Here is a 15,815-nt window from a genome sequence, read left to right on the forward strand (position 1 = left end):
AAAATAAATGGAAGCTATGTTTGAAAAAATGCAAAGAAAATGTGTGTCCAACTCTGTCATCGTGTGTGGAAAGTCTTCACTCTGTATCAAAACTGCCACATCCACCCTACAGCAGACTGAATACATAGTCACTGTTAAATTTATTCTTTAGCGAGCATTCAAAAATGACAATGCACATGGTATAGCAACAAATTACCTGGCACACGTGATAAACAAATTTGCAGTTTCAATTCCTGTCTTGAATGTTACAAGTATACTAGTATAATAATAAACATTGCTCATTCATCAGTCAACGTGAAAATATTTTCAAGGTTAACAAAAAAAAAAGGAATCAGAAGGAAGGAAACGGGGGGGGGGGGGGGGGTGTAAGTAACCACTAATTGAAATAAAGAATGTGTCGCAGTAATGTAATGGGATGCCATGGATTTAACATCATCACAGACGTCAGTAGAAATATGCAATGGGTTTCTTCTGATTATGTATCACACCATCCATATTGCTCTTAATAGCAAGCCAAAATGCTATAGCGGCCTGACTTGTTGAATGAAAGTGAGTGGCTGTAAAGACCTTGTTTACAGCCAACAATAATGCAAAAACCAAAGCTGCCTAGGAAACGCATACTGGGCATTGTTTACATGGAATGTAGGATACTGCACTTAAGAAAAAAAAAAAAAATCGCAGCACTCATGGTAACATAAACAGGATGGCTTCACATCTATGTGCATTCAAGCAGTCCACAGTGCTCTACTGCCCATCTACAATAAAGGCCCAAGCAACATTTAGTGGGACACATGGCAATTTTATATTTACCTGGCCCCCAAAATGTGTAATTTCCTCTGACACACTGTTTGCTTATGGTTTAGGGTATCTTCAAACTGCAGGAAAGGTCAAATGGCAACGTGTACATTTTAATTTTTTTCAAGGGCCTTCTTTTGCACATTGTTTAGAAACATAAAGAGCTTAGAAAAATTACACAGAACATTTGAAGAAAGCTTCATGCCACTACGGTAAGTCTAGACATGATAAATAGTTCACACTGAAAAGAATGAATATTGATATAAGGTAACATGCTTTCAAATGAGGTTTCCCAAGTAAAGGAATTGCAAACACAATGTTACCAACCTAAACGTTTGGTAAAATCCAATCTTGCACTCTCACAGCTGCATAGCCATTCAGGCGCCCCTTCCTATAAACAGGCTCAACAATACAACAAAAAGAACACAATAGCAAATAAAATAACATTGCACAGTCTTCCTTCAGTCGCAACACACCACAGCTGCATTGGTTCCCTCTCGTTCCTTCACGCGCATGGCTTGCAAACGTCACGTGCTGGCGCGCGGCAGTGATCGCCGCAGATGCGCCTGCCTTTGGGGAAAAGATGTGGCGCTGCCCTAGACCAGCCGCCGCCGAACTGTGCTCTTCTATTTCTTCCGCATGTGGCTCGAAAACGTCACGTGGCAAACGACCGAGAGTGATACGATCGTCTTTGGGGAAGGCGCACTGTCCAATGCGTGGTGCGGAGTTCGATATATCGAATGACCGGTGCAATTGAGTTCGATATAACGCAGCTTTCCACTACTTTTACATGGGATATTTCGTGAGGTCGATATAACCAAAATTTGAATCATCCGGGTTCGACTGTAGTCCACTCCATCACAGTCCTCTTGATAATTTGAGTTGAATGAGAGTGAATACTTATTCAAATAAAGAAAAACTTACCTCACCAATGCCAACCACATTTATTATAAAAACAAAGAAAAGGTTGTGCTGCATATGTGCCAGTCTCACAAGTCCCCAAAACAATACCAGAATGTAAGGAAGCAACAATCACAGATGTTTTCGTGGAACCAAGGCCCTGTTGGAAGTCGGGTAACAGCTCTTACCTCACTGCTGCTACTGAATCAGCATTAATAAACATTAGATTAGGAAATATACTTGGCATGAATCAAGAGACCTCACACGTTTAACTAGACTTCTATGTAGATTAAACATTTCACTTGGCTTGCATGTAAGGGCTAGAAAAGAATATCCCACAGAGGCAATCATCAGAGCAAGGATACAATGATTTTGCAAGCAAGCAACCTTTTTCATTCCTATTAAAATAAAAATTGAAAAGGCCTGAACTTTCTTAAAAGAAGAACAGCAAACTGAGCAAATTATTACCTTAGATTATCTCAATAGCACTGGTACTTAAGCAAGACAAAAGTCACGTCCTTTGTAATTGCATGTTGAACCACGCATATGTCTTAGCGTTAAACACTGGCACGTTTCAAAATGCATGTGAGCAGAATGTTGTGGGGAGCAAATGTCCCCATGCCCAGTAGAAGTGGAGGATCTCCTCACCCCACCTCTCTACCAGCCGCCACTTCCCTTCCCCTCCTGGCCTCCCCACAGCAGCAGCGGAGAAGCGCATTGTGTAGGTCTCCGTGACAACGGGCTTGGTCTGAACTAGCCGAGGAGCATTTCGGTTCTGAAAGCTAAGTACCAGCCTCACTAAAAACACCACAATGCCCTTAAAGCATAAGTAAGGTGTGTGCAGGGTAGTATGCAGTGCTGGTGCATCTCCCCTTTTGCCGCCATCTTTAGGGTCACAGGAGCTTGGCAGCCTAGACCTGAATACAAACAAACCCTTCAAGCCATTGCAATTTCTAAAGTGCCGTCAACATCCTTTGTTGATGTAATAGCCTTGTCTTTGAGGCTTACTGGTCCTCAAGCAATCATGCATCTCACTGCTGTGCCATGTCTTCTTTATCATGTTCTCTGCTAGTGAACAGCCTTTGGGTATATGCCCCACAGTGGCTTTTATCCACTGACAAATGCAAGCCACACCTGAGCATCAAGGTTAGAAAGCATGGTGAGAGTTTAAAAATAAACATAGAAAAAAGTGAGAAAGAGAATGGCAGAGCTTCTCTGAGGTGACAACAGCTACAAAATCTCATGGCATTGTCAAAGGCCACATTCCTCATGGTAGCAAAGTCGACAAAGAAAGGGCAAGCAAGGTGTGAAAGTTGCACCTCCGCATCCACACAGGTTGTGTACTGCTTCCTGGATGCCTCAGTGCATTCAGGAGGCATTTACCCTACGACGAGTGGCACGCTGCTTGTCGAACCGCATCTCCATCTCCTCCAACACTTTGGGGGTGTAGCGCACAACCAGTTTGACCGTGCCTTGGGCTGCCTTCAGGAGCTCCACTGCCTTCTCGTGGTTCTCGCCTTCTACACTCTGCAGAAACACAAATGGGGAAGGTGAAAAGAAACTATGGAACACTCACATATCTGACGCAACAATTCTGTCGAAGCAGTTGGGTTAACAATCTATGATTGCTTTGATGTTTTTGACACTAAGGCGAGGCTTTAACATGCAACAAAATTTTTCTGGAAGATGAAAGTGGACAAAAGGAAGAGACACCATGTTTTTTATGTAGTTGCTGCCTCGCACTTTTGGCTTCCAGCTTCTTTTTAGCCTAAAAGAAAACAAAGTACTGTTGTCTTGCAGAAGTTGTAAGTAAGAAGTGCTGGAGTAAAGAAGCGTAAAAAAAGTTATACTTAAGGATGCTTATGTGCTGTGAATGTGACAGCATTTTTGTTGTGTTGGCCACACTGTCTGTTGGCCAAGGCAAACTGCCAAAATTTCAGGGATTCACCAGCTTTTTCGTTTGTACCTTAAATTTTTTAATGTAGGCCCGAGTCAAGACAAGGATGCTAGGACTCTTCTGTTGAAGACATTACAGGTTGCTAACCCATCTGTGACCACATTCTGTGCAACGCCAGGTTTCCATGGCAATAAACCAGTTTTCAGACCGTTGACCACTGGCGTCTAGTTCATGCTTTCGGCCTGAGCGTTCGCCAGAGATCCGTGACAAAGAAACAAGTGTTGGTGGTAGGAGTGACAGATTTTGGCACCCGATATTTCTGGCCACAGTAATACAGTGGTCAGCAGCTCCACAAGCCTGCCAATGTGGGGCGGCTCGCCTTGTACCCGCAAGATTCGCTACTGAAGGTGTCTGGAAACAAACCATTATTTGTGTTTGGTTCAGTTTGGTTTCTGGGGTTTAACGTCCCAAATCAACTCACTATCAGAGACACCGCAGTGGAAGGCTCCGGGAACCTAGGAACGCTCTTTAGCGTGCACTGACATCGCACTGCACGCGGCCACCTTGCTTTTTGCCTCCATCGAACAGCAGCTGCTGCAGCCGGGATTCAATGCTGCATCCTTAGGCACAGCAGTTGAGCACCCCAACCACAGCACCACCCCAGAGGGACCTTATTTGTATTTCATTATGAGATGATTGATTTGACAATGATACTAAGAGTAGACCCTTCATTTTGCGCTAACTGCTGCAATTCAGGTGCAAAACAAACTAGGCCTAGCAATGACCACAACAGCGTAGCGCTAGGACATTCTGCCACTGAGTACACCCAGGAGAGGCATTATTGCTGAAAAGCTGGCATTTGAGCATACATTCTCAGTCCTTGCGCACATGTGGCAGGCAGTTGTTATAACATGGCAATTTTGTGTTTTTGCTGCCAAACAGCACTCGGGCACTACTGCTAGCATGAAGTAGCTACCATGAAAATAGTTTCTTTCGCAGTGACATGGCTGTAAGCAAAGTGGCCTATGCATGCTTGCGGCTGTATGTGCACACACACTTGCCGAGCGCCGATGAACTGCGGCCATCGCAACTCTCTAGGCTCCCTAGACTCACGGCCCATCGGGCGTTGCGTCCGACCAATTTTGCATGGCCGTCTTTTCCTTTCACTTTGCACCTGAGCATGCCTGCACCCTGCTCTTCATGCAAGCTATGGGGTCGTGTGCAGGCTTCGTGCAAGGTAAACAGAGGCATCAGGCTTTGTGTGGCGTCAGAAGGAGGTGGTGGAGCATCTGCTTTTAAGCAGCACTTGCGGAAGGAACGCAAACAATGATGGAGTGGTGACGTTCCGAAGAGTTCTCAACAACACAAAAGTACTGCCGCTAAAAAAAATAAAAATGACAGTGTACTAGCATCCTTTCACGGCTGTTACCTACAGTACACCGAAATTTAAGGGTTTTTAAAGACTGTACAAAAATTTCATGGGCGCTCAAGGCTTTGGAAAACACTTCCACCTTCAAGGGTTCTCAAGGTTTCCAAGGGCCCACACAGAATTGACATCCAGAACAATAACAAAAAATAGAATGTAGCTGCTGATACACAATTCTACTAAAAAAGCTCAAATCTGTGATTATTTTTGCCTAAGCACAGATTTGTAGGAAACTAGGGGCTTAATTGTAGACAAGGATTTGTGACGCCGTAGACATCAAAGCTATGAAGCAGCAAACTTCAGGTGCAGCCAAGTTGTTCTAAGCATCAAGTGAATTGCACTACAAGCTATGTTAGCTTATAAGTAAATTGATTAAATTTCTTCAATAAAAGCATAAGATATAGAGCCATTGTGTGATGAACAAGTGTACAAAAAGGTTCCTAGATTATTCCTTCAGGCACAAGCAAGTCAGAAATGGCTTTACATAAAGGTAAACACTGGTTGCATGAAGAGTTTCATGCTTCTCCACCGAATTCTAGACACATGTAGTAAATCCCCGGCTGAGAACAGTTCCAATGCAGTTTATAAGTGGGTGCTGGGTACTGGCAACTTCAGCTGGTTCAAGCAAGCTGCTCGCTTTGGTGAAGCAGGGAGCCAAACTTACCACACCATTGACCGAGAGCAGTTGGTCACCGCGCTTGAGGGCCCCATGACGGTCAGCCACACCACCTGGGATGATCCGCGATATGTAGATGGGCGAGTTCTGCTCCTTGCCTCCCATCACATTGAAGCCAAGGCCTTCATCTGTCTTCGGCAACTCAACAACTCGGGGGTGAGCGTGGCCCTCACTTGCAGCAAATGCAGCAACTGTTGCCTGCATAAGTAAGGGAAAATGCAATCGCGTTATTTAGTCAACAGCAACACGCCCAGCACACCAGATTGTACACCTTCCAAGGAAGTATAACATCCTTCCTTGCGAGGAAGACCAAAGCAGCTTCTTCTAAGATTAAAGTAAGCACTTTGATATTTTTCCTGAAAATGAAGTGCCTGCTCTGTAAGAGTATCATTCCTGTAATTGACAAAAAGGCAGCGTTTAACTGTTACAAAGAACTTAATGAAACAGCTTCCATAAATTAACCCTTTAGCAGACATTTTTTAAAACCAAATTTGAACCAAAATGATCATTTACTACACACATCTTTATCTACCACATAATTTTACACTATATTTACTTCGTAAAGTACTAAGTCATGCCATCTTGCATAATCATACTATGTATATTGCATGAATATGGTTCATGACTATCATAAGGCTTGTACAAACTCTACACCTTATATTACATTCCATATGAAAGGTTCTGACATCTCCCAACTCAATGCCTCGTGACATCACACCACCCACTGATCAATCAGTCTGCGGCCATGTCACCTGCCAACAACCACGTGCCAGGGACATGCGCATGATTTCCATGCAATGGATGATAAATTTTTAGTTAATAGAGATAGTTTTCACCTTCAAATTTCATTCAGACTAGTCCCATTTGCTGCAAAATGGACATAGAGTGGCACGAAATACATGTTATCAAGAAATCGTCAGCTGAGTCTGCTTGTGACAAGTCTGGCTTACCCAAGTCCTCTGGGTGTGAGGGTTGATCAAGAATTTGTAGATATGAAAGTTGTCTACCTTTCTACCTAAATTCTGCTCTTCAAGGCAATGAAGAGTATAGATAGCAACAGCTTAAGGAAGTGGTAATTTTACAGTACTTGAATACTATTACACCAATATCACTGCATGCATATGGAATGTCATAAACAAGGCCGGTGCAATGCTCGCATGCCTAAGAGCTATCCTTTAAAGAGCTGAGCACAATAGTAATGAAAGAAAAAGCAAAATAATGCGGAAGGCATGAGCCAGAGATGCCACATAACATAATAGCGACAACACACAGCCACCCAAGTGATGAAATGCTGGCAACTTTCTATGCACACAAAGAACATTTGGGCCTTTCTCAGTGACGATGAGACATCAGTTGGGACACTGGTATACTCATAAAAGGTTGTGCAAGAAGACAGCCTAGAGTGAAACAAAGTACCACATAAAAATACTTGCATTTTAGCACTCCAGCCAAACTTTCCATAATTGTTAAAGGCTGTGACTAGAGGTGTGCATGAGCCCAGGTATATTTACCCTGATCCGGAGAACATGCAACTTTTGCGAAAGTACGAATATGGCCAAGGTGCGATAGGCTGCTGAAATGCACAACATTTTTCTGCACCCTCCCAATACGAGAGCTTCCGAGTTCTCTCCTGGTGCCAATCCGCTTTTCCTCCCCACTTCCTCGCCGTGAACTGATCTCTAGTAGCCGTCAATGGCAGAGCAGAGCCAGTGGGTTACTGAGTTTCGAGTTTCGCTTTTCCGCTTTGGCAACACCAGCACAGATGTTTAGGTATCAGTTTTGAGATTCGTGCCACGCTGTCACCTCTCACGCATCTTTTTTGTGCTTGGCGCAGGCAATGCAGTGGTGGCGCTTTGCCAGTGCCAGTGAAAGGCACACGTCAATAACCCATAGAGAGCGGGGTGAGCTCACCGAGTACCTGGGCATAAAATCAACCCCTTGTTTAGATTTAAAACTAGCGCACTTTTGGAGAAGCAAAGAAGCTGCTTATCCAAAACTTGCTTTCCTTGTTAAGGACGTGTTAGTCATTCCAGCCACAAGTTAGGACAATTCTACAATTATGCTGTGCCTCTATATTTTTGCAAATTTGTCACAGATCTTAATCAGAGTAATAACCAATAAATTATTGCTTTCTGTATCACCGGTTCAACTTCAATTATAGCATGTCGGACCGTGTCCTGGCCTTAAGTCTGAGCACAGGGCCGGGCCGGGTTGGGTTTAAGACCTCCAGCTCAAAATTTTGGCCTGTGCACACCTCCAGCAGTGACCTCAATACCAAGGACAGCAGATTGCCTATGACACACAAAGTACAAATTCACGGGATACAGGCAAAGTAAGCACTGTAAAGAGTGGCACGCCTACAAAAGGCTATTTTATGTGTTCCTTTTAGGTAAGTGTTTGGAGAAATGTACTTCAACCCCTTTGTCACTTAATTTATTCTGTTTCCATGCTAACAAGATTCATGCAAGCTGACAGTAAGCTAAACAATGCAATGGAACGCAATCTAAGGTTTGTGTACAATATCCTTAACAGCACTTTCAGTCTAAATTAACATTTCAAAAGCGTGTTAAAAACCACTAAAATTCAGCGACCGCAAAGCTCTCGATGAAATGCATGGAACAATATCCACACACAAATCACGGAGATCTTTTGGTCTGCTAAGCGCAACCAAGGCGCTAAATGCTCAACTTTTTCTCGTAATCGGTAAGCCAGCCGTTTGCCCAGGTCATACCTTAGCTGTGGCGCTGGCTCGGATGTCTGGACTTCCCGAGATGTCAACGGTTTCGTAAACATGTTCGTAGACTTCCCGCACGGCGTTGCAGAATTCACTCTGCAGTACTTTCTGAAGTGCAGCAAGCTTCTGCGCTGGGACCTCGCCACCTGTCATGTATAAGCGTACAGCAATGTGTGCCATGCAAATTACACACTCGTAGCGCTCACTTCAATACTAAAGACATGGACCGGTGTGCTGACAAGAGATCGTACACACAAGCAAGGCTAGGCGTTGACACACATACGAAACGAAAATGGTGTGGTAACCATTATATCGCGTGCGCACACGCACAGAGCGAATGGAAAAAAAAATCGAACAAGGTACTAAAAAAAGCAATGCATATAAATGATCCTATTAATGAAATATACCACTCACTGCGCTGAAGTTTCTCAAGCAGCTCGCAGGCTCGCTTGATGTCTGAAAAGCAACCAAACAAGTGACAGTTGCCAGTTATTCGAAGACTGAAGCTTGCCCATAGCGCAATCACGAACGCCAGTAAAAGAATGGCAGTTTAATAACTAGCAGAAATAAATGTTTCGAGTGCGTAGGAGGGCATATAAAGTACAATGCACAGTGGGCACAGTACACTATAGTAAATAGCACATTCACAAGAAGAAAAAGCAAATTCCGCTCTTGGAGACACACACTTCACTGAAACGACGATTGTAAACTTCTTTTCAATAAACTATATAGGTGAACATGCAACCACACCTACCTCTTTCGAGCATAAGATTCTCCCCAACGGCGGCCATGTTCTGATGATCTCATTGATCTAGCCAGTTCGGAAGCTTCACCATAGCTTCCACTACTTCCACTTCAAAAAGCAAATACAGTTCTACAATCTAGGCCCCCACCGAGACGGTTACAGATTGTAGCGCCGTCTACACGCGGCAAATAAAAGCTTTCTTAGAAAAAAAACTGTTTCAGTTTTTCTTTTTCACCTCTAAATTACCTCTTCGGCTACTACTGCATCTTTTAACTGATTCTATAGTATAGTATAATTACTTTCTTAGAAAACTCGGTTCCAATTTTTTTCCCCTCTAAATTACCTCTTCGGCTGTTATTTTTAACTACTGCATCTTTTAACTGAATCTGTTTCTAGGTGGTTATTCGTTTGCAACTTCTTTTAGCGACCGCGGGCATCGCCTCAATCCGTAAACATCACCTACACTGAGAATTTTGGCTACGTACGAATAGCAGAGGAAATACAGAAGAAAAATAAGAAAGACGCGCGTCAATTTTTTTTTTCTTTTCCTTTTTCCTACAGTCGCAACAATTTTGGCCACGGACCATTGTCCTGCAGTGCCACTGATGCCTTGCTGATGCCACTGTAGGAACGTTAACCATGGACCTTGCGTTAACTGCGTTAACTGTAGAGCTCAGCGCTCAATGACCACCAGCGGTTTCAAGCATTTTTAGGAACAGTACAAAATAAATGTCCACACGAGAAACGATGACACTGCGAAACTTCAGCGATTTGTGTGATCTAAAATAAGAGAAGGTCTGTGCCCACCAAAACGTTCCACAATCGAAAACACGGCCGCAGGTGTTGGCCCAACAACTCTTTTATTCACCGTCAAAAGTTCAGTGCATTGTCAAATAAAACGGAGCGGGCCTATCACGTCACCTCAAATGCAAGTGATTTGAACATTTTTATTACAGGAAGGCCTAGCTTTGAGACGTATGCGATGACGCCAAGAGAAGGCATAAAAGGTTAATTTGCGATATTCACATGTCTACAAGAACTTTATATTCCATGGTTGCTAACTTCACAGTGCTTTCCTCCATCCAGCTGGAAAGTGTAGTAAATAATTTAGACAATAAATACAAGTGGTGCAAAATAGGCAGTCACCTTCAAAACAGAAATGGAAGAGAGCAACATTCAGTTCGGATCTACAGAAAAAGGAAGAGAAAATACTATGCCAGCACAACTGCAAAAAATGCTTACTGAGCAATAAATCCCCCCGTGCTCATTCCTGCATTGATATATCAGGCAGTTTACTTTAAAAGCCAGCAAGGTATCAGACAGTACACAATTTAGTGAACCTGTTTCCAACAGTTTCCTGAAACCGGCAGGCTAACGGTACTTTGTCCACAGAACAGAAAACTTTCCATCGCAACCCTTCATTTCAAACACCACTGGCAGTGTGCATGCTATTTACAACACCTATACATTACACTTTTTTACTGCTTCCAAGAGTACTCAGAAACTGCAAAACAAATGACAACAGCCAGACGTAAGCATGTGCTGCAGAACACTTCTCCAATGTGTGGGCAGAATCCATTGTCAACAAGGGAGGTCCACAACACAGTTCCCTTTCAACCAGCACATTTCATATAACCACATCATCACATGGTAGTCTAGTCAGATTTGCTGCAGCCACTCATAGCCTGTCAACAGCGCTTCTTACACTTGTTGGGTGGAATGTCAATGTCAATTGCATCATTGCCCAGGATGAGCCGGATACGCTTAGCCCCCACGGTCACGGGAGATGGCTTCTCTTCCCGCCTGCGGGCATGTTTCCGATGTTCACTCGCTTTCTTTTTGTCTTTCTTCTTCTTTTTCTTCTTGCGTGGGGACTCGGGTGAGAGGAGTGGAGGTGATAGCACCTCGTACACAGTTCGGCGGCGTGCTGTAGACACTGGTGAGGTGTCGCCACGTGCGTGTGGATGTAGCCGGCGTATCGTCAGCTTGAGGCAGCCCAAGTGAGGTGGTGCAGCAACTGTCTGTGCCTTAGCCTGGTTTGTGGGAGGTGGCAGTGACTTCTTAGGAGGAATAAGCCGCATGCGGGGTGTGACCCTAGCTTCCGCATCAGTCTTGGCTTCCCTTTTTGGTGTTTCTCTCTTTGGTTCCTTCTTCACCCTCTCTTGTGGCTCTCGGAAAGTTGCACTGCCTGCTTGCTGTATTCTCTCTGGCAGCACGGTGACCATGGGTGCTTCGAGAATGGCAGTGTCCAGTATCTGAACTATTGGTTCGTCATCACAGAGCTGTGGCAGTTCGGGCAGTTGCTCAGTTACCTCTAACTGGTCAGCCTCAGGCTGAATGAGTTCTGGCAGGCATCCTTGTGGCTGTATCACCTCTTCGTGCATGACTTCTGGGACCAGCACCTCTTGGCGAACCACTTCAGACTGAATCTCTTCAGGCTGGAACACATCTTCACCAAATATCTCACCTAGTACCAGGTCTTCTTGATCCTCTTCTGTTTGAACCAATTCTTCACCTATTACTTCTGGCTGAATATCTTCGGGCTGCACCATTTCTAGTTCAACAGTTTCCACAGTGCTCACATCCCCTAGAGTCCCCTTTGCGGTGGCCCCTTCTGGTAGGCCCACAAGTTCCGACACCACTATGTCTGGTGCACGCTCGCCTGTTTGCTCAGTCTTGTTTGGTTCCTCTTTCTGCTCTTCTACAACAGCAAGTAATGTGTCCATTTTCTCCTCAGGCAAAATGCATGTTTTTTCGTCCATGACTGCACTCTTGTCCTGTGGAACAGAGGCCTGGTCTGTTGACTGTGCCCGAGTGCATCGTCTAGGGAGTCGTCTTTCCCTCCTCGAGGGCAGAGGGCCTGATGTTTCTTTCACCCCTGATGCCAGCTTCTTTGTCTCTGCAGCTTTACTCAAATATGGAGGGTGTGTTGGCTTGACAGAGGCTATATCATCTGGTTCAATTTCCAGTTCAAGAGACACCGCTTCGTCGAGCTTTTCAGAGTCGCTACAAGGAGCTTCAGGATGAATATCAACAGGAGGGTTTGGTGAAGAGCTCCTCAAAATGGGTGGACAGGAAGACGTCAGTTTTGCAAGCTTTGACTCTGGCAACTCAAGAGGCTTCGCTTCCTGTGCTTTCTTGGCAGCTGCTGCAGCCTTGTTCTCTGTCCGCTGCTGGTTTCGAGCCCTTGTCATGACTGCCACTGTGACGGTGGCCCCATTCACCTTCAAGGTGCCGTCGTTCTCCTCAGCAGAATGGAGGGTGCCATTCAAGCCTGTCTCCTTAATGGTCAGGGCCGGAGGGCTGACAGGTGATGGCTCCACACAATTTTTATTTGCGAGCACAGGCTTAGACGATGCATTCTTTCCCACATGACTGGAGACTTGTTGATGTTCTTGTAATACTTCAGTGTTTCCCAGCAGTTTCTTGTGACCTGAGATGCAGAGGCAAAAAAAATATATATATATTACCGTTATGATCACAGCTGCAGCAGTCCCGTTTAGATGGGGGGCGAAAATAAAAGTGCCCGTGTGCTATGCAATGTCGGTGCGAACTGAAGAACTTGGGTGGTCTACGTTAACTTGGTGCGCTACACTATAATGCCCCTCATAGCCCATGTGTTGTTTTGTGATGTCACAATTTCCACAATTTTTCGGTGAGCACGTTCATAATTCCGCCAAAGTCTGACCACCTGTTACATTCAGCGGCCAATCGTAGGTGTGCTAACATGTACAAGCGCGCAGTGCCTAGGAACATGCGACACCAACAAATGCTCAAGCACAATGCTGATGCTTGTCTACACTTTCATCCTTCGTCTTTTCTTTTTCCTTCTTTGAAACTGCATTCACCCAAGACATTATTAAGCTTAAGTCTATGCACTGATGTACATGGTCTACTAATTTTGTGGGCTTTGCCTCTACAATGCCTGATAAGTGATTGTAGTCACCACTTCTTTAATTCCACGCACAGAATGGTATACGTAAAGCTGGAAAATAGCCAAGCACCAGCCTCCTAATGCTTAGTGCTATTTACGAAGTGAAGTTTGGCCCACCTGCACTTGCCCTGGTAGTGAGACGATTGCTTTGGTTGTTGCTGTGCCGAGAAAGTGCTTTCCGAGCTGACTTGCCGCCTGCATAAACAGAAGCAGAAGAAACAAAGCACTTTTCAGTAAACTCCCTGGCTAAGCATTTCCAGCTGAACGGCTCTCAGCCTTACTGTGATCATGTGTGTGATCAGTTTAATGTCTCATTAAAGTTAGGAATAAACCAATGCTTTTGCTAGAAGAACAAAATGCTATGAAGACCATTTGAAATCCTGCTACACAGGTGCCTCTAGTAAATTTCATAGCATCAGAAATAAGAGTAAAACTTGAAGTGCATTAACATCCCAAAAAGTACAAAGCACCATATAAGGGGGCACACTAAAAATGCAGATGCTTGTCATAAGCTCCAAAGCATGTTGTAACATACTGTCATACAAATCAAATTTGACAAGTAGCCCCATAAGCGCAGCATACACAAATTACGCAGCCACAGGTGACAGGATAGCAAATCTGTGAAAAATACCAAATGTGCCGCACTTCAAGCAAGCAGCTTATGTCGCATGGAAAGGTATTAGAATTTACATGAGAAATATGGGTCTGATCTCAGATTTAGGTTGAGATTTTACATGAAAGTGAGAAACAGGGCACTAGTAAATGCCCGGCATGAGGGCCTGTGTACCTGGCTGGTGGTGCTCCTGCGATTGCATCTGAGTCCGGTGCTGTGGTGACTTGATCTGCTGCTTCCAGCGGTTGAGGCGGTTGTCTGTCTCCCTAAAACTGTATGCCAGGCGGCTCTCCATCAAGGTTTGCTGGCGACCTTTCTTGGCTCTGAATGCCCCTGTCCCTCGCCTGCACACAGGTGGCAACAGGAGAGTCAATACTCGACACAAAAGGCCTTGGTCATTGTGGTTGATGTGCACTCTGATTTTTTTAAATCTTCACAGATATTTCTGAAGCGCATGATGTGGCCCGCGCAATTGGCTTGAAAAACAGGACAGCCATTACATAAGAGATAGAGCCCAAGTAATGTTTAGTTGAATTAATTATCAGAACTAATCAATATTAAAGTGACAGCATTAACAAAGACACTGTTCACTAGAAAATGCACTGTTTTCACCACCACTGTTGTGAGAAAAAAATCATTAGTGCAGCTGGTAGCAGACATGACAATGTACTGATTGGACATAAGGCTGCCTGATACTGTATTTACTCGCATAATGCTCGCACTCGCATAATGCTTGTACCCCCAAAATTGAGCGTAAAAAATTGGAATTTTATTTTCCTCGCATAATCATCGCACCACCAATATTACCACCGCAAGAGTCGTAAGCACCATCGTTGGAGCGCTACTGAACCTAGCTGGCCTCGTTGCGTGCACGCACTACCAGGCGGCAATAGCTTGCTCGGGTAGATCATCATCATCCTCATAGGTTATGCTCCTCTTTTTCTTTTTTTACCTCCATGATGATCGTAGTCGTCACTATTTTGTGAGGTGTCTCCACGTCTCGTTTTCATTGTTCCTTCGTTCAGTCCGTATTACTTGCTTTGTTCCACCGTCAACGGTGTTCTTGGTGCCGCATCGTGATGGGGCGGTACGCAAGTTATACAGCTGCTTTTAAGCTGAAAGCTTTCCAGTATGTGCTACAGCATAGCAACAGCGCTGCCAGCAGGCCCTTCGGCATCGAGTTCTGCGTTGTACGCTACTGGAAACAGCGATTGCAGTGTTGACACGGACTCGGATCAAGTCTCTAACCTTGTTTACATGGACCAAACAGCGGAGGGTGGAGTTGGGGAGTTGAGTGGACTCGACCAGACGAGAGCAGAACCGGCGATTACGGCGGCACTTCGTGTCGAGGCGAAGAACTAGCAGACGGCGCCCGATTTCGTTTTTTTCTTCCCACGCATCTCTAGCGTTTTTCATACTGTTCTCCTCTCCTACTGTGCTCCGACTCAGCCTGTCGTTTACATGCTTCCTGCAGCGGAGTCCAGTCCAGTCAACCCACCCCCTGAAAAGGAGTTGACTGGACTCGACTCGTCTTCTGGACCCACCCAACAGGGTTTACATGAACACGATAACCAGTTTTCTACCCGATAACTCAACTCAACCCGCTCCTGTTGGGTCCATGTAAGCGCCGCTTCTGATCAAGAGTAGAACTGTATGGTCTGCTGTGAGCATTATACCACGAAACGCGGGGAGTGATGATGAGGCTGCGTGCAGTAAATAAAGTGCTTTAGCAATTTGTGCTTTTGGTGACCCTGTACTTTTATAACAAGGGTGTGTTCTGTTTGAAAGTAATGTTTTGGTTATATTTATAATAGCTGACCTAAGAATCCAGATTCGCATCTATTTAAATTTGCTTTTAGCGCTCCAAAACATTTGCTCGAAAATTTTTCCCACATAATTATCGCACCCCCAACTTAGCATCAATTTTCTCCGAAAAAAAAAAGTGCGAGCATTATGCAAGTAAATACGGTATTACATTAGGCAGGAGCTGCCAACTCGGACCTCTCCTTTCATATGGGAAGGTGACGTGAGAATCAGCCTGCCAGGACCCTTGCATTCTGAGTCAGACACATTATTCCTAGGCCACACACGCATG

At 44.7% G+C, this 15,815-nt stretch overlaps 2 protein-coding genes across 8 annotated transcripts in view; both read right to left on the reverse strand.

Moving 5' to 3' along the window:
* Positions 1–638: 638 nt before the first annotated feature.
* veli (L27 and PDZ_signaling domain-containing protein veli) lies at positions 639–9,301 on the reverse strand. The gene is made up of 5 exons (XM_084602252.1): positions 9,183–9,301; positions 8,843–8,884; positions 8,426–8,574; positions 5,683–5,892; positions 639–3,222 (listed from the first exon to the last, which is right to left on the reverse strand). Exons 1-5 carry the CDS (start codon positions 9,217–9,219, stop codon positions 3,064–3,066), a joined length of 597 nt encoding a protein of 198 aa, XP_084458378.1. The 5' UTR covers positions 9,220–9,301; the 3' UTR covers positions 639–3,063.
* Positions 9,302–9,992: 691 nt separating this feature from the next.
* Positions 9,993–15,815, reverse strand: part of Hmt4-20 (Histone methyltransferase 4-20) — a 29,717-nt gene continuing 23,894 nt past the window's right edge. For all 7 annotated transcript variants that reach the window (XM_084602246.1, XM_084602245.1, XM_084602244.1 and 4 more), the window contains exons 7-9: positions 13,895–14,064; positions 13,225–13,302; positions 9,993–12,606 (exon numbers count right to left, since the gene is read on the reverse strand). In XM_084602246.1, the coding sequence (XP_084458372.1) occupies positions 10,862–12,606; positions 13,225–13,302; positions 13,895–14,064 (1,993 nt within the window). In that variant the 3' untranslated portion in view covers positions 9,993–10,861. The remainder of the gene's footprint in view (positions 12,607–13,224; positions 13,303–13,894; positions 14,065–15,815) is intronic.

The sequence above is a fragment of the Amblyomma maculatum genome, chromosome 4, assembly GCF_055883805.1.
Source record: "Amblyomma maculatum isolate TAMU_Amacu chromosome 4, ASM5588380v1, whole genome shotgun sequence".
NCBI lineage: Eukaryota > Metazoa > Arthropoda > Arachnida > Ixodida > Ixodidae > Amblyomma > Amblyomma maculatum.